General features: G+C 41.6%; 2 protein-coding genes across 3 annotated transcripts in view; one reads left to right on the plus strand and one right to left on the minus strand.

The window, feature by feature from the left end:
• The window catches only part of memo1 (mediator of cell motility 1), a 49,322-nt gene extending 33,505 nt beyond the window's left edge, over positions 1-15,817 (plus strand). Inside the window, exons 5-9 of the mRNA XM_072581396.1 lie at positions 2,246-2,357; positions 6,340-6,482; positions 10,634-10,710; positions 14,293-14,397; positions 15,265-15,817. Coding sequence (XP_072437497.1) covers positions 2,246-2,357; positions 6,340-6,482; positions 10,634-10,710; positions 14,293-14,397; positions 15,265-15,396 — 569 coding nt within the window. The 3' untranslated portion in view covers positions 15,397-15,817. The remainder of the gene's footprint in view (positions 1-2,245; positions 2,358-6,339; positions 6,483-10,633; positions 10,711-14,292; positions 14,398-15,264) is intronic.
• urb2 (URB2 ribosome biogenesis homolog) overlaps positions 14,801-19,232 on the minus strand; it is a 36,795-nt gene continuing 32,363 nt past the window's right edge. For both annotated transcript variants that reach the window (XM_072581394.1, XM_072581395.1), the window contains exon 10: positions 14,801-18,488. In XM_072581394.1, coding sequence (XP_072437495.1) covers positions 18,291-18,488 — 198 coding nt within the window. In that variant the 3' untranslated portion in view covers positions 14,801-18,290. The remainder of the gene's footprint in view (positions 18,489-19,232) is intronic.

The raw sequence follows: 19,232 nt of genomic DNA on the forward strand, positions 1-19,232 counted from the left end.
GTGTCACATCTTTGCATAATTAATTGTTTAGTTAACCATGGAAGATGGGTCCTCCCTTTGAAATTTTTAGTTTGCCTTTGACGGTATCCACTCAATATTCTGAAATATTCCCTTAAATGCCTGCCATATTATTTGTATTGACCTGTGACTTAACCTAATTTGACAGTTTATTTTTGCTTGCTATACTTTTATGCCCTCTTAATCACTGTATTTAGATTTAAAATGCTAACCTCTCTCTCTCTGAATATGGAATTTGCTCTCATTATGGTACTGCTTTTACTGAAGTCACTGATTTATCCTATCGTATTGAAGAATACTGGGGCTGGTATAGATTTACCAATGGATTTAATTTTGTCACTGACGCAGAGTTTTTATCTTGGGACCATAGCAACCATCGTTTGGTTGCAGAACATGCTTCTCAGTGAAGCTAGCCAGAAGCATGCTATGAACTCATCATTTTGGCTACTTTTGCTCAACCAAGTTTTCCAGTCTGTGTAGATTATTGCCATTCTTTTTAGACAAGTTTGTGACATGTCTTCCTTTTTCCTCCATACCGCCATGTGGTTAATGTTACGGAGCTTGTACACCACTTACATAAAAAATGATATTTTGCCTTTATCGTTTCTCATCTCTACCCAAACGACTTCTACGGTCTGGTTATACAAAATTAAGTCATCCCTCTATTGTGCAAATGTTATGATTAACTAACAGACCCAATTCTTCTCCTCCTTCCTCGCTCCCTGTCCATCCTTAGTGACATTTATGGTTTCATATTTGGGTTCAGTCTGTCGTCTTGCAGCCATGACTATCCATTGGTTATCAGATCATACTTCTTTTTGCAGTCTCTGTTCAGGTTTTGTTTTGTTTCAAATTGTATGTGCATTCCAATATAGAACCTTTGGTTTGGTTTATTTAACTTTGTCTTATTTGTTAATTTATCATTAGTTATGCACTGTCCCTTCCAATCACTGTCTGATCGTTTCTCATTTTAATATTTTTCCCTCTTCCTTTGCCCTTACTCTTTGATTCAATATCTCTTGCCAAATTCTATCCCTTGCCCCACTGTCTAGTTTAAAGCCCTTTTTACTTTCTTTGTCATGTTTGTAATTGAAACCTCTGCGCGTCATAATGATGATCTTCCCTTGCCACTGCAATTTCCTCTACAGCCCTGAGCTGATGTCCTGAACCCTGGCACTGTGCAGGCAACACCGCTTTCTGGACTCTTGCTGTTTCACAGTGTCGATCTCCCTCACTATTAGTACATAACTCTTTGAGTTCGTTGCCTCTCTTGATCTTGTCCCTGACCACCCCCCACCCCCCCCATGCACACGCCATGTTCATCCAAGCAATCTTTAAAGTATTGTCCTGCATGAATCTAGGGGCTTGGCGAAGCTTATTTTAGCTTTGCGACCTCTCTGGTAGATAAATCCTACATCGGATTACTAGGATTTGTTTGTATCAGCACTGAGATGAGATTTATGAAGACAAGGGGCGCAGGAATTTATCTGATTCTCCACAGACTCTGTTATTAATGGCCGATGAAAGCTAAAAGCTTGGCTACTATCAGACAAAATATTGACTTTTCAGTTGCTTAAAGATAATCCATTGGATTGTCGCCAAGTAGCTTCGAGCGATGGACGGGTTGCATCCCCTGCCAAGTTGAACAATAAAGCTTTAATAGTGGAACACTTGAGGAATAAGCTAGTCAAGATTCACTGTCAGCACTGGGTAATCAGCCTGCTAGACCTTGTTGTCTTTCCCTGCAGCAGCCCTGATATTAGTGAAACACTATTGACAGGCACTGTCACATGGCCACACTATCATGAGGCATCAATAAATTATAGAGAGCATGGTCTTCTCTGTGTGTGTGAAAATTAACGTAGTCATATATAGAGCTTAAATTGCAGAAAGCCTTGGTCATTGTACACATGGTGCCCTTACTGTTTACATCTGTCCAGATTTAAGCACTGTGCCAGATAGTGTGACGTTAGATTGTGATCTTCTGACTGATGGCTTTTACTCTCCTGTTTGTGTATGCAAGGGAGAGAGAGATGTGGAGAAATTCTGTGGTGTCCAAACGCACTGTCGAGCTGTTTGTTTTAGATTTCCAAGCTCTTGCGCATTCTGCAGGATTTAAAGTGGTAAATTTTGTTGTGATACTGTGGGTTGTGATCATCTCAGATGAGTGACAAAGCACATGTATTTTAAATCACAATTGACAAGATTTCTTGTTTGTAATCTTTAGTTTACGGAGAGCTGTGGAAGACAGGAATGTTTGAACGCATGACCATTCAGATAGATGAAGATGAACATAGTATTGAAATGCATCTGCCTTACACAGCTAAAACCATGGAGAGGTAAGTCACTGAGCTGCTGTGAATCATAATTAAGCATGCAGTTAATTAGGATAAAGCAAATTCAAGCCCTCCCTTTTTTGTGTCTTTGTCAGCTAAAATGTTGAAAACACTATCTGCTGGAAGGCAACAGGCTATACAAAGAATATATGACTCCACTGCAAATCTGACTGGACAATTTACCATTATCTCTTGTCAAGGACAGCACAGTGGCTCAGTGGTAATCTCCCTACCTCTGGGCTAGCAATTCTCTGTCAAGTCCCACCTGAGAATTAAATGGCCACAAAATATGTCATATCATTGACCAAATAAGTTGATTATCAGTTTAAAATTGCGTCAGATAGGCCCGTAGCAGGTGCTAATTGTGGGGGTTTCCTGTTCAGCCAGCACCATGTGGTCGTTACTACTTAAGACCCCCTCTGTGCAGCACAAGCACGGGTTGCTCTCATTCCTAGGGATTACTCCACATACGTTGTGCCACACTTTGATCCTGGATCTTTAAGAATCACGCAGTGCTCGAAAGGCTGTATTGCATTGGCTCTCTGCTCCTGGTCTGGCCCCACTTTGCTTACTCTCTCCTGACTGCTGCTATTTGAAACCCAGCTGCCTCTTCCAAAATCAATGAAAATTGGGGTTTTTGGATTGGTGATAAACTAGGATTAAATGTCTGTATTTGCTGTCTGGATCCTGTGATATTTTTCAGTCAGCAAATTCTTTGAACTGCGACTACTACTTCATTTTAAAGAACAGCAGTTAATGCACCTTGAATCTTGTTTAAATAAAGTTTAGTATGTTCTCTTGGGCAGACATTTTTGGAGGTTGCAAACATGAAGAAAACATTGTTTTAGTATTCATGCAAAAGCATGAGATATGTTAAAACAGCAGGGTGATGGTACAGGGTATTATGATTTCCAGCTGTGACGTTCCCTTTGAAACATTTACTTCAATCAAGTCAGAAGAGGCTTTGGCTTTCTTTCAGTGGCGAACACCACTATGATCTGAATGTTCTTGACTTTTTGTTTTAACATGATTAGGCCTTCCTCACTATTTAAAATACAGTGGATTTTATGTCCTTGTTCCTTCCAATAAGTTATCGACTTCTGAATCTAGCAACTGCATAGTATAGAAAGTTCAGATGCTTCAGATGTTCTGTGGAAGCTAATGGTTTAGTCATAGAACATTACAGCACAGTACAGACTCTTCAGCCCTCGATGTTGCGCTGACCTGTGAAACCAATCTAAAGCCATCTAACCTATACTATTCCATTATCATGCTTATGTTTATCCAATGACCATTTAAATGTCCTTTAAAGTTGGTGAGTCTACTACTCCTTGCAGGCAGTGCATTCCATGTCCTTACTGAGTAAAGAACCTACCTCTGACATCTGTCCTATGTCTATCACCCTTCAATTTAAAGCTATGTCCCCTCATGCTAGCCATCACCATTCACTGAAAAGGGCTCTCACTGTCCTATCTAATCTCTGATCATCTTGTATGCCTGTATTAAGTCACCTCTTAACCACCTCCTCTCTAATGAAACAGCCTCAAATCCCTCAGCCTTTCCTCATTAGACCTTCCCTCCATACCAGGCAACACCCTAGTAACTCTCCTCTGAACCCTTTCCATAGCTTCCACATCCTTCTTATAACGCAGTGACCAGAACTGTATGCAATACTCCAGGTGCGGCCGCACCAGAGTTTTATACAGCTGCAATATGATGTCATGACTCCGAAACTCCATCCCTCTACCAATAAGGCCAACACACCGTACACCACCTTAACAGCCCTATCAACTTGGGTGGCAAATTTCAGGGATCTATTGACATGGACACTGAGATCTCTCTGTTTATCCATGCTACCAAGAATATTACCAATAGCCAGTACTCCGTATTCCAAAGTGATTCACCTCTCACGTTTCCACATTAAACACCATTTGTCACCTCTCAGCCCAGCTCTGCAGCTTATCTATGTCCCTCTGTACCCTGCAACATCCTTCTGCACTGTCCACAACGCCACTGACTTTAATGTCATCTGCAAATTTACTAACCCATCCTTCTACGCCCTCATCCAGGTCATTTATAAAGATGACAAATAGATCCTTGCAGTACACCACTAGTAACTGAACCCCAGGACAAACGTTTCCCAACAATCACCATCCTCTGTTGTCTTACAGCAACCCAATTTCTGATTCAAACTGCTAAATCGCCCTCAATCCCATGCTTCCATATCTCCTGCAATAGCCTACCGTGGGGAACCTTATCAAACGCTTTACTGAAATCTATATACAGAGGAATCTTGATTATCCAAATATCAATTATCCGAATTTCGGGTTATTCAAAGAAGATCTCAAGGTCCCGATAGAAACATTACATCAAAGAGGTGTTTCCAACAGTAATTGCGTCTTTTGTTTACAATAATTAAAAATGAATTTGGCTTGCTGAGAACAGTCCTGGACATCGATGGGAGCCCAGGCACCGTCTCCAAATGACTGACTGACTGACTGCCCTCTCTTTCTCTGCCCACACTTTCCCTGAAATTCTACACAGGGGTCTACCCTAAACCCCCCTTCACCAGGTAGTCTCTCCAACATTGTCCTGTACAGGGCAAAGGTGGAACTTGTCAAAAAGTTGTGTGTGTGGCTGCGCGGACAGGAGGCGGGGGTGGGGACGGATGTTGGGAGGGGGGGTGGGGGGGGGGGGGGGGGGGAGCGGTGGGGGCAATGGGTGCTGCTGCCTCGTGTCCTGAACAGGGAGTGGACTTAGCAACTGCTTGCTGTGTCAATCCCATTGAACTGATTGGATGGGGGGTGTGGGAAGCAGGAGGCTTCAGTAATACTGCAGGTCCCTTACACATGTATGTCTCTGTTCAGAAACAAACCCTGAGACAGAGAAGGAACAGGGCAGGCAGGGCGAGGAATAAGGAAACTTCAGAAAACTCTAAGCCCCCAGAGGAGAAGCATTGAATCAATTAACCAAATAATCAATTATCCGAATGAAATTCTGCCAGCCCATCTCATTTGGATAATCGAGGTTCCTCCATACACCCCATCAACAATCCTCAACTATTTTTTGCAAATGCAGTGAACCAATATTGGCATGGAATTTGGGATTGTAGTGTCCAAACAGGCTTGATTTGTCCATCCACCCAAGGATACAATTGTGGGCAATAAGCAGTCTGTCAAAATATATAGTGAAGGATGGTAACACAGTGAGAAAAAGCCCTTTACTCATCAAGTTCGTTCCTTTCACTTGAAGGATGCTTCATTTTAAACTCTAGGGGAAGCTGTCTCTTACACATCCCCTTCGGGTCAGGTGGTAGAGTGTGGCAATTTTTTATTTTAGCTCAAGCCTCTTCGATGTTGGCATGTGGCTGTTCATGGATCACAATTGCACTTGCCATGGAGTATTCAGTCAGTGTTAGTAGTCTCCAGTTAAAATATGTCGAGACAATGAAAGACGTTATCCTCTGCATCCAAAAAATGCCCAGCAGCCAACGAAGCACTATTGGAGTATAGCCGCTATTGCAATCTAAGGAAATCTGCCAGCTGATTAATGTACAGCAAGATCCCAGAGGCAGCGGTGTGACAAATGACCAGATCATCTTTTTTGATTGTCTGTTGAATAGCAATTTTAGCCAAAGTAGTCAGCTGAGCTCCTCCTACTCTTCAAATTTCTGTGGAATCATTGACTTATACTTAAGAGGGAGCCCCAGTTGAAGCTTTTGTACAATAGACCACACCCCTGACCGTGCCATATCCCCTCAGTAATGACCTACAGTGACAAACCTATGCTCCGGTCTCTGGAGTGGAACTTGATCAGGTGATCTTGTGGTAGCTCGGGGTACAACCAAATGAGCCACGGCTGGTGAAGCAGAAATGGGTGAGTAGTCCAAGACAGTTTAGACCAAAGCTGAGGCGATATTTTTCACTTCTGATTGTTTGTTTCATTTTTATGGCTTTCTGAACTGACTGTCTCTGTTTTTAACCAGCCAAAAAGATGAGTTAACCATTGTTCCCGTTTTGGTTGGAGCCCTGAGTGATTCCAAAGAACAGATGTACGGGGAGCTCTTCAGTAAATACCTAGCTGATCCTCTAAACCTCTTTGTGATTTCATCAGATTTCTGTCACTGGGGTATGTACGAGTTTAAATCGGATTGGTACTTTTGGAAGGAATCTGAGGAGGGGAATTTTTTTTTCTTCGTAATTTTATCATTAAGCAAGCCTCCCTGCTTCAAGTTTCTGGTTAATCTGTGTCCAAACTTCATCCTAAACAACAGCTTCACACTGTGTGTGCGTACACAGGTGCACACACACATGCATAAATATATCTGTGCATCCAGGCACACACGTCCAATCACAAACTTGTGTTACATATCCTCAGGCCACATAGTGTGCTCCCATATTTACACTATCCTCTTTAAATCAATAGGGTCAAATTCGTTAGAAGGTAACTGCAGAAACTGAATACAGAATCTGAGTCCAAACTTTGAGGGCTAAGTAAGTTGGACTCTGTTAGGATGGCAGTGCCATTAAAAGCTCAGTGCTCCACCCCTACTTTCTGTGCTTGTATATAAATACACAGCATGGCAAAAGTGTTTATTTTAGCTAGTGCTGTTCATAAATATTGAGGGTATTTTGTTGCCTTTTTGGTCTTTACATCAAAAAACTTCCAGATGTCTTCAGAAATATTTTTGTCTGATATTTTAGTAATCGTTGCAATCCTAGTAGGGAGCACTGACATTCAGAGAAATTCAAACACCCAGTAATTAACTGGTGGAGCTGCACAACAAGTTTTCATGTTTTTAAATAAAAACAAGCTTTATTGTACATGCAAAGAAAATTAAACAAGAGCACGCACTACCAATGTAACACTATAATCTATAACTGTGGTATGAATCCAGTTTTACTTTCACTACCCAACCCCCAAGATTACCCTTACTACAAAATTTTGAAGTTCATTTATCTGGCACCGACCCAAAGGATCACCACAGTCTTCAGAAATCACTTGGATTTCTTTTCAATTTTCCAACTATAATGAGAGGCCATTAGAGTTTGGCTCAGCAAACCTGTAATTTAATTTAAAAGCCACATGACCTTTCCCCTTCGGTTTGTGTGAGCTTTATGCATCCTTTCTTCAGGATTTGAACATCGGAAACATCTCCGATTCCCAATGATTTTCTAAGTCCCCTTAATTTCTCCATAGCCGCTGCCCCTACGGCTTTATCCAGTTCCTGGCAGTTGTTTTTTTTCACTGCGTATACCAAACTGGCTGCTACAGGGATAACTGCCTTTTACTGTGAGAACCACTTTTTTTTTTAAAAAACTGTAGCTTTCAGCTAGGCCCATCTTCTAGCTTTGTTTCCATTCGTGCAAACTCTCAAGTCTTCAAATAGAGCTCAGGCCCCAGTCACATTCTTTGAGAAAACACTAACCCAAGAGTTTGTTTCAATGTACAAGCCTGGCTGATCCTTCCTTTTGCTCCCTTGATTCAGTGATCTACAACCTGCAAAAAAAACCCAAATCTGCATCTAACTTCAGTGAGGACTGAGCAAGCTGAATCAAACAAAAAGGAAACTTCGGCCCCACAATCCCTTTCTGTCATAACTCTGTATGCTTTCAGGGGTTCCAAATAGAAATGTCAATTGACGATCTTGCCTTCATAGCTCTTTGATCTGCAACATGCGTGAATAATTTAGAGCTCTAATAGGTAAAATTGCCCTTTCTCCAGAACTGGTGTCTCCGTCAAGAAACCTGCATGTTTACAAACTGTCTCAGCTTTTCATCTGGAGAAGACATAACCTGGCACCATAAAAGATTTATGTTGCTTAACTGTTGTCTCTGTCAGTTTAAAGCTTGGAGATGGGTCAATGTTTAAATTTCTTTGGACCATCATCTCTGACCTTTCAGGATAATCAGGTTAAACCTCATATGTTTATTCTTCCTTTACATTATGGTTGTTTTATCACTTTCTTATCATTTATCTGACCAATTCAATCTCCAACCTAAAAGTTACACCTAAAATATTAATATAAACCATGAAGCTAAGCCATTACAACAATCCCATTAATATATTTTAAAATTCTTAACCTTCCAGCTCATATTTTAATAATTTGTCAAGCAGTACATTTGTTTTCAAGTGTCTATCTCTAGCACTTAATACGAGGGGATAATTGGATGTGATTTGCTTGTAACAGGCATTTTGGACCCTTCTTTTCTGTCTCTACTTGACTGGGAGCTCGGGAGAGCTGAATGGGATTGTGGTTAGTTTTTTTTGCCTCTGGGGCTCGAGTCTGATTCTATTCTGGATAGATAGACTGGGACATTTTTCATTGGAGCATGGAGGGGGTTGAGGGGTGACCTTAAGGAGGTTTATAAAATCATGAGAGGTACAGTAAGGTGAATGGCAGCTGTCTTCTCCCCAAGATGGATGATTTTAAGAATAGTTGACATTTTTAAGGCGAGAGGAGGAAGATTTTTAAAAAAAAAGTCAAGGGGGCAATGTTTTTTACACAGTGGGTCTCGTGTGGAATTAACCTCCAGAGGAAGTGATGGATGCAAGTACAGTTATAATGTTTAAAAGACATTGGATAAATACATGAATAGGCAATATTTGGAGGGACAATAGCCAAGCGCAGGCAGGTGGGACTAGTTTAGTTTGGGATTATGGTTGGATCGAAGGGTCTGTTTCCATGCTATATGACTCTTAAATGACAGTCTGATCACAGCCTAGTACCTGACTGCATACAACCAACTATTCCTAACCCAATACTAATTGGCAAACTCTGAGGTCTGAATCTAGCTGATGTAGAGAATGAGACAACTAGGTCTGCAGTAGAGGACAGGCCTCTCCGCTAGGTGCAGAACACAGGTTTACTGGATATCTGAACGTAGGGTGCTTGTTGAAGTACAACTTCCATTAATATTACTAACAAAGGTTTATTTATATAAAAATAAAATTTCATTGCAGCTCAGAGCCGAATTTAGGTAGCTTTTTTTTAAACATTGTCTTCCCATATACGATAGACAGAACTTTAAATAATACGTAACAACAATAACAGTGAGGGGATTAGGGTATAGGAATATGGATGTTTTGCTGCAATTAGTGAGACCACACCTAGAATATTGTGTGCCATTTTGATCTGAGAAAGAATGTTCTTGCTCGAAGGAATGCAGTGGAGGTTTACTCGACTGATTCCTGGAAGGGCAGGGCTTGAAGTATGAAGGAGAGGTTTGGTCATTTAGGATTGTGTGCATTGGAGGTCAGAGGAATGAGGGGGAATATCATAGAAATCTATAAAATTCTAACTGGACTAGACAGGGTGGGTGCACGAAAGATGTTCCTGATGATTGGGAATTCTAAAACCAAGGGGTCACAGTTCAAGGATATGAGTCAAGCTATTTAAGGCTGAGGTGAGGAGAAATTTCTTCACCGAGAGCACGGTGAGCCTGTGGAATTCACTACTACAGTAAGCCGTTGAGGTCAAAATGTTGTATGATCTCAAGGTGTTGATGTTTCATTTGGGGCTAAAGAACCAAAGGGTACAGGGGAAAAGCAGGAACAAGTTATTGAGTTGGATGATCACCCATGATCATAATTAATGGTAGAGCAGGGTCAATTGGGTGATGCTCCTATATTGATCATTTGATTTGGATTGTTATGTTAACCAGCATTCAATATTTGACATGTATCAAATGTGTTTATTGTTCAGGTGTGGTGAGATATTAGAGTATTCCTAAATCCTGTTATATTATTTCTTAATTCACTTGGCTGTCATTGAGTTCGGTAGCTGGAGGAACTGAGCGATTTGTGCAGTTAACTTGGAATGAGGCTTGAAGTTTGGGAACATTCTCTGTACAAAAAAAATGGCAGAGTTGATTAGTCTGATCTGTCTCTCTAGATTTCAACCATGTCAGAAACCAGAGAAGTAAGGGCCAAGAATGCCTTTGCAAGGTCTTTTACTCAGCTGTTCTCCTTTGGCTTGAGGTTGCTGACCTCACTGCCTGACCCCACAAATTTCAGTACAGAATTAATAATAGTTTTACTGACTGACTGCCACATCTCTCAGTACATCGGATTCCGTTATTAAAAGGGAACAGCACAAAATCTGGCAGTAAAAGTTTTGCAGGGGCCACTTCACTATTTCTCGAACTGTGGGAATGCACAGCAGGAGGGCATTAGGTCGATTGAGCTACAACGTTCTTCTGTGTTAGGACTATGATGTTTCTAACTCTGTTTAAAGCCTGACCCTCTGCCTCAGATTTCTGACCTTTGTTTTTTATCAGGGCAGCGTTTTCGATACACGCATTATGATGAGAGTCAAGGGGAGATCTACAGATCGATTCAGCACTTGGATAAAATGGTATGGCAAGTGGCATCTTCTCTGAGGGAGGAGATCCTTAGCTGAGTTTCCTTCTGTAATTTTGTTCCAACTTTGTTATTTATCTGCTGCAAATGGCAATTAACTGCAAGCTGAAATGCCTAAGGCAGTTCCTTTGTCACTGAATGGATGGTTTCAATGTAGAACATTAAGTACAATAACAGGACCATTGGTTCAGGACCTTTAGTGGGCGGCACGGTGGCACAGTGGTTAGCACTGCTGCCTCACAGCGCCAGAGACCCGGGTTCAATTCCCGCCTCAGGCGACTGACTGTGTGGAGTTTGCACGTTCTCCCCGTGTCTGCGTGGGTTTCCTCCGGGTGCTCCGGTTTCCTCCCACAGTCACAAAGATGTGCAGGTCAGGTGAATTGGCCATGCTAAATTGCCCGTAGTGTTAGGTAAGGGGTAGATGTAGGGGCATGGGTGGGTTGCGCTTCGGCGGGTCGGTGTGGACTTGTTGGGCCGAAGGGCCTGTTTCCACACTGTAATGTAATCTAATCTAGAAGTAATGTAATCTAATCTCAACTGACATATGGCAGTGTTCGTTATTACAGTTCTCCTGTCTTCCTTCTCCATCTAACCATGGGCGGCACAGTGGTTAGCACTGTTGCCTCACAGCGCCAGAGACCTGGGTTCATTTCCTGCCTCAGGCGACTCTGTGTGGAATTTGCACATTCTCCCCGTGTCTGTGTGGGTTTCCTCTGGGTGCTCTGGTTTCCTCCCACAATCCAAAAATGTGCAGGTTAGGTGAATTGGCCATGCTAAATTGTGTTAGGTGAAGGGGTAAATGTAAGGGAATGGGTCTGGGGGGGTTGCGAGTCGGTGTGGACTTGTTGGGCTGAAGGGCCTGTTTCCACACTGTGAGTAATCTAATATCCGCATAATCTTCTCTTTCTTTCTCCATGTTTATCTAGCTTTATCTTAAATGTTTCAATTATCCAAAGTGGAATAATTTCTAGATTCTAGCCACTCCCTGGATCGTTCTTGCTGTTTTTTAAAAATTGGGAGTTATTTGTTGACTATTTTAAATTTGTTACCTCTAATTTTGGTCTGTCCCCAAGTGATGACTCTTTGATCAATTTCCTTCAAGTCTTCCATCAACAGTCAAGATACATGGGACAACAAGTGAATTGCCCCAAAAATGCCTGCAAAAGTGTCATCACTTGGGCAACACATTGAGAAGAGTCACCACCTATACATGGGGGGGAGATAGAATCTCTGAGGAGCTACTTCTCCAATCAGAGTTTATCTCCTCTATGCAAGCCACAGCAGCTCCCCCAGGCTCAGGTGACCTTCCCACCATTTGTGCTCCACTGGACACAGTACATGTGATTGGAGGAGCAGCAAGCTTGGGAGGGAGGGAAACCACTGATTGGAGGAGCAGGTCTGGTTGCTATTAGGATCAGCATGAGAGTTTTGCGAGACCAGAACAGTGGTGGTTGAGCCTGGTGAGGACACATCAAGGCTTGTGACCAAGTTGCAGCCTGATTGGGTACGGTGGTGTCAAGAATAGCATCACCAGTCTTGGCCCAGGGTGGGTGGGGGTGAACAGCACTCGAGTGTCAACCTGGTAGTGTTTGGGGGAAATGAGCAGGGGCAGTTGTAGTGTACCTGCCCCTGGACTGGAAGCCCAGGTTCAACTCCCATCTGCTCCAGAGAGGTGAAACAACATCTCTGAACAACTTGATTCAAAAATTTACAAAAAAAAAAGCGAGTATCAGATGATCCACGAATTATCAGGAAAATAGGTAGCTCAGACCTTGTGCATTCTGCAACTTTACCAATCACTAACAAAGTTTATTGGAGCTTATTACCATTCATATTTTCCAAAATGATGAGAGGACACAGGATTTCCTATAAAGAGGAGGCAATCTGAGGAGCTGAGGTCTTAGATACTTTTTATGATAACAAGGATGCCTGTGTCAGGCTCCTTATTGGCTACAGATCTGCCTTCAACACCATAATTCCAAATAAATTCATTTCCAGAATCTGAGACCTAGGTCTCCGCTCACCCACTACTATAACTGGATCTTCGACTTTCTGACTCATAGACTGTAATTAGTAAGAATAGGTGACAACACCACCTCCATGATAATCCTCAACACTGGTGCACCACAAGCCCCTTACTGTACTCCTTTTACAATCACGACTGTGTGGCCGAAATCTGCCCCCAACTCCGTTTACAAGTTTGCTGATGATGCCACCATTGTAGGCCAGATCTCAAACAACAACGAGACGGAGTACAGGAAAGAGATTGAGAACTTAGCAGCATAGTGTAAGACATGATGGTGTACTCTCCATCGATGTCAGCAAAGCGAAGAAGCTGGTCATTGACTTCAGGAAGTGGAGTGGAGGGCACGCCCCTGTCTGTATCAACGGTGCTGAGGTGGAGATGGTCGAGAGCATCAAGTTCCTGGGAGTGATGGTCACCAACAATCTGTCCTGGTCAATATAGCACAACAATGCCTCTGTTTCCTCAGGAGGCTAAGGAAATTTGGCTTTCACCATAGAAAGCATCCTATCTTGATGGACAATAGCACAGTGTGGCATCTGTTCTTCCCAGGACTGATAGAAACTACAGAGTCGTGGGCACAGCCCAGTCCATTATGCAAACCAGCGTCCTATCCATTGACTCCATCTATACTTCCTGCAGCCTGGGGAAAGCAACCAACATAATCAAAGACCTCTCCCACTCCAGTTATACTCTCTTCCATCCTCTTCCGTTGGGTAGAAGATATACATTTTTGAATACACTTACAAACAGATTGAAGAACAACTTCTTTCCTGCTTTTATCATACTTTTGAGTGGACCTCTCCAATGTTAATGTTTATATTTCTCTCTCTCTCTCTGCATCTTCTCTCTGGCTATAACACTATTCTGCACTCTGTTCTGCTACCCTGATGCAGTTTGTATGATACAATCAGCCTGCACAGCATGCAAAACAACACTCTTCAGTGTATCTCTGTACATGTAACAACAATAAATCAAATCAATTCAAATGTAATTATTTATAGAGGTATAGAATCAAAAGAGTTGGATTATCAGCTAATTGTTTAATGTCATTTAGGGAAGGAAACTTTCATCCTAAACTGGTCTGGCCTATATAGGACACCAGGCCCAAAGCAATGTGCTTGACTTTTAACTGTTGTCCGGATAATTCAGGAGGGTAACAAATTTGGGTGTGAAAGAATGAATTAGAAAGAAGAGTCAGCATCCTGCATTCAATATTTTCAGTTTTCTTGAAGTAATGAAATGGCCAGGTGTTTGAATTGTGCAAGTGTGAACTCATCACTAGTTGGTGTTCAGCCAGCGAATGAGTGGAAGTGAGCAGTTTCCAGTTATGGCGGTGGTTACATTTAAAGATTTAATTTGCTAGCGTAATGACAGTTATTGAATCTTCTTGGCTTGTGTTTCCTCATGACCTGACATTCACACAGTGCATGCTGGTTTCTGAAGGTGGCAAGACTAGTAATGTTCCCTGAACTTGGATATTTTTGCATTGGATGACAAAATTGTTCATAACATAGTCTCTCTCTCTCTGCCACTTGATCTGTTTTGTTTCAGGGTATGGATATTATTGAACAACTAGATGCTGTATCATTTAACAACTATTTGAAGAAATACCACAATACAATCTGTGGTCGCCACCCAATTGGCGTTCTGCTCAACGTAAGCTGCAGTTAATTATTTTTTTTCTCTTTTTAGACCTCTATATTGGAAGACCGTTTTGCTAGTTGTGGTTAACTGTATTCTTTACATTGCGATGAGTTACTACTACTACAACTACTTTTTAGTTGTGGATTTCCAAAATTTTGTAATGGGGAGTCCGGTTTATCAACGACAGGAAGAGCGCATTCAGATTTTAATTGCTTTGAGTTGGAAAACGCTTGAGTTGAGTGAAGATGCCATTCCATACCAGAAAGACTCATCCAAAAATGAAATTCATACATTTGGGTTTTATGTTTGTGTTCAGCCTACTGAGAATATAAACATTACAGCTGCATGTGTCTTAAAGGCTCAGTGAATCAACTGGGAGTCCAAAGAGGTAATTGTTCCAGGTTCCTAACCGCTGTCATAATTTCCATTTATTTTATCACAAGCAGAAGCTAAAAGTGGTTGTAACAAATGCGACTGCACAGTCAAAGATTGTAGTCATGCTGCAGCTCCCATCGCATTAACCCATTCCTTTTCCAATAATTCTGGGAAACATTCAAAGTTATTAAAATGGGTGGAGGGTGTTAGCAGCTTGGTGTTTAGTTTTTCCAATTGACATGAAAAAACCCAAGAAAAATCAGATCCTAAAGCAACTCCATCTCTCTGCCACTATGAATCTACTAACTACCCGGAGCATGAGAGAAACCATTCCTGTACTTGCTGATCAGACCATTGTGTGGCTAAGGTTAGTGGAAATGGTTCATAGTGTCGATAGGTTTGTTGTCAAAAAGCACCAGTGAACATATGCAGCCAGTATCTGTCTTTCCTGGTCTCTCTGTGCCCTCTTAGAGTTTGCTGATGGGACCATCTTCTGTCTTTCAGGCTGTGGCAGAATTGAGGAAGAGTGGAATGAACATGGCGTTTTCCTTCCTAAACTATGCCCAATCAAGTCAATGCAAAAACTGGGAGGATAGCTCCGTTAGCTATGCCGCGGGTACTTTGATGGTCCACTGAATCATCGCTACTCAGGAAAGCCACTGCATCCTCGGTCTCCTGGTCCCAGCCTTCCCTTAAAGACATACCTCCATTATTTGGAGCTATCTAATGTTGAACTTTTGAACTTTCTTGAGGTGTAGTCCCTCATAGTTTTGACTGACGTGCTTTCTTTGTGTTTTCTTTAAGCTGAAGTGCGGTACTGGATGACGTGACCTAGTGTTAAGGTGGCCAATGGCGACGTATAAAAGTGTAGACACTTACTTGCTTACAGCTAGATCTGCAGGTGTGGGTGAGAGTGTACCGTTCATATTCCCATCAGTTGCATTTATAATCTCATACCATAGTTACTCAAGATATAAGCTGCAGTGCAAATAGCTGCTGCCAACATTGTATAAGGTTTTTTTGTTTAGTTGCTAATAAAGGGCTACACACACCAAAATGGTCTTATGATTTAGATTTCCTGCTATCTGATGTGTAATCTAAATTTTGTCACTAACTGTAGTGTTTTTATTATCTATTTTTAAAAACAATTAAAGTTTAATTCTTTTCTTGATTATTTTCATTGCTTATAGCACATAGTTTCTAAATTTACTTGAATGTTACTCCAAGCAGGATGGATCCCATCAGTCTCCCCTCACATTTTTTTTTGTCCTGTAGGGTTATTTCTATAGAGTAAGTCCTGGCTTAGCCTGCTTCATATCGATTTGCTTTAATGTTGTAATATAGTAGCATTGTCAGTTTCTTTTCAGTGTCATTCACCACAAACTTCCTGTTCTCTGCATTTTATTCTTAAATTACTTTCCTCACAGCACCAGGCTACCCTCGTCACCCTCTGTTCTTAACTTAGGCCCTGGGTTCCCCATCATTACTGTACTCTCACTGACACTTGAGCTCTGTCTCGTTAGTCAGTTTAAGTAGCTCCAGCAGTTCCAAGTAGGTTTTATATTTGGCAAGTTTTTCTTTTTCAACCAGGAATGGAGTGTATAGTACGATATTTCAACTTGTGCTTTTATCCGTGGGGGAAATATCTAAAGGATCCAAACTTTTGGTTTTTATTTTGATTCCTATGGGTAAATAATGCTCACTCAAAATTTCTCTTTGAAGTCATAAGTTTAAGGAACATCAATTTAAGTAAGGACTTAAACCTTGAATTGAATATATATTAAGTATGGTGCTGATCGGAGAGGCTGAAAACCAACAGATCAAATACTCCATCTATGAAACAACACACTAATTGGTTAAAATAGGTAAATGACGTTGGAATTGAGGAAGGAATGGCGTTGGCGAAGTGCTGACAGGCTTGAAGTCCTGCTGCTATTTGCACAGCCAGGCTGCTAGCATCTTTAGTCCTGCATGACATCTGTGATCTGTCTTGGCTTGAATGCCTTGATTTCCTTCCATCTTACACCTGTAGTTATGCCATCCCTTAGACTATTGGACATAATACTTTGATTGCAGTCTCGTTGCTGTCTGGAGTTTGCCGGTCCTGTCCAAACAAAATGCAGCCTAATTGTTCTTGTAGAGGTGATAAGCCACCTTGAATGGTGCAGTTCATGTAGTACGACCCAATAACCAGGAGGGAACAGTGAAATATGGATAAAAGAAAGTACTGTTAAAAACAAAGCTGGAAATAAAACCAAGATCTATAGATCGTAAATGTCTCAGCTCGTCAGAGAGATTGAGTGGGGAAAAGAGAAGGGGAAATCGCTTTAGTTGAAAGGGTTAATTTGAGGATGGGTTGCATAGATTAGTCTAATTTTCCCTTACTAGAACAGCAAGAGCTGATTTAAAACATTTATGAGTAAAGAAGTTGAAAGGGTGCATGAGAAATAATTTCCTCTGGTACAATGAGGCATAATGTTAAAAACAAAGCTTGTGTCAGGAACTGAAATGTTCCATAAACATTTGAGAATTTCAAAGATATTTTTCTCAGGCTGAGTATACTAAGGTGCAGGGGTCTGGGATAACAGGATGGTCAGTACATTTCACCACACTTAATTAGAACTGGACTAATTATAGTCAAGAACATAATTGTAAGAATATTAGCCTCCAAGGTTAAATTGTCCCAAGTATGTTTACAAATAAGCTAAAATACAACAGCAATAAAGCAATATTAACCAATACAATATAAATGAACTCTAATCAGTCCACAAGGAGCTAATTGGTCCATTTGGACAAGCTGCCTATTAATGAGTTTACGCTCTCTCTCTTTTGGATCAACAGGCCTTTTCAGTCCAGTCTTTAAAATCTGTAAATCTTAATTTACCAGAACCAAACAATATTTGTGACTGACCAAACTATCTGCACAATTTGTTAATGACCAGTTTGTCTGCTCTTGATCAGCAGCTCTGTGACACATGCTGTTGTCAGCACTTATTCAACAAGAACCTGCTTGTTGACACACTTTGGGTTCTCCGAAGACTGGTACAGCCTTAGGCCAAATATGGACAAAAATCTTCAGAAGGGAAGTGAATATAACTGCCCTTGCCATCAGGGAGCATTTTCCTTATTTTGACATCAAGCAGCTCTAGCAACCTCCACCCAGATATGGTGAGGTGAGGGAGGAGCTGCCTCATCGTATCTCAGTTATTTTCATATCGTTTAAAAGCATGCTGAGTGAGAAGCTTGGTAAACCATATTTTGGCTGATTTCAACTGGGGCAATTAAAACTGGTGACATAGCCTCACTTGGACAGACGTTTGGGCTTGAAATAGCTGGGTTTCCTTCCAGGTTGACCTTTTGCAGCACAGTAATAGGCACTGGGCTGAAGAAATGGTTAAATCGGAGATTCCCACCAACAATCTCAGGTTAAAGGTGAACTACCACAGGGGCTAGGGCCTTGGTAGGCAAGATCTTTGGCAAGAGGGAGAGGTGGAAATCTGCAGAGCAAACGGTGGCTTGTTCCTTGCAGTTCAGGCTGTGTACTTTTCCTCGCCTTGTTTTTTACTCTTGTGGTAGTGTGTGTAATCGTTGTACAACTCCTTAAACACTTCCCTCACGCCTGTCTGTAATAATGTATTGAGGAATCGGAGATCGCTCTCTGTGACTAGATCCAGGAGATGATAGATTCCCACCGTCAAATGTCTTTTCACATCAGTGTTGAGGGTGACCTGAAAATAAAAGAAAACGACAGCCTGGTAGGAACCCCTTCAAAATAAAAACAACAGATGGAAGAACCTTTCACTGTGAAGTTTAACAATATTAAGAAAATGAGGTGTGCTTTTGGACACCTTGGATTCCAGCATCTGCAGTTTTTTTTTTGTCACTAACTAACTTTGGAGACTAGTAGCTGCTATTTTATTGGTAACTTTACCATTGTGCCCCCAATGGGAGATGTTTGCAATGTACGCCAATTTGAACCAACAATCTGTATGGCTTCAGCTCCATATTCTATCACACTCCATAGGTCCACTGGCTCTGCTTGTGAAAGTCTCCACTGTGTAGGAGCCAGGGTTGTAGGGATCTCAACTGACTGCTGAGAGCAACAGTAGGTTTCCTCCCTCCTGAGCTTGCCTTTTCCATTATGTTTATGATTTACTTCATGGTTGGCTGGCAGGAGAATTGAGAAAAGGTCAAGAGTCACAGGCACAAGCCATATTCCTGACACACTATAGTATAATACAACAGGATGCTACATGGTCTTAGTTCTACTGGCGTCACCTGCTATTGGAAGACTGTGCGGTCAAGTCCTGTTCAAGGACAGAAATGAGGCTGACGCTGCTGAAGGAGAGTTGCGCTTCCTGTGATTCTGTCTTTCCAATGAGATGTTAAGTCATTATCTGCCCTTCCATAAAAAAGATCTTATGCTCTAGTTTGAAGAAAGGGAAATTTATCCCTCAAAACAACAACAAAAA

Source organism: Chiloscyllium punctatum, chromosome 11, assembly GCF_047496795.1.
Source record: "Chiloscyllium punctatum isolate Juve2018m chromosome 11, sChiPun1.3, whole genome shotgun sequence".
In the NCBI taxonomy this organism is placed as follows: domain Eukaryota; kingdom Metazoa; phylum Chordata; class Chondrichthyes; order Orectolobiformes; family Hemiscylliidae; genus Chiloscyllium; species Chiloscyllium punctatum.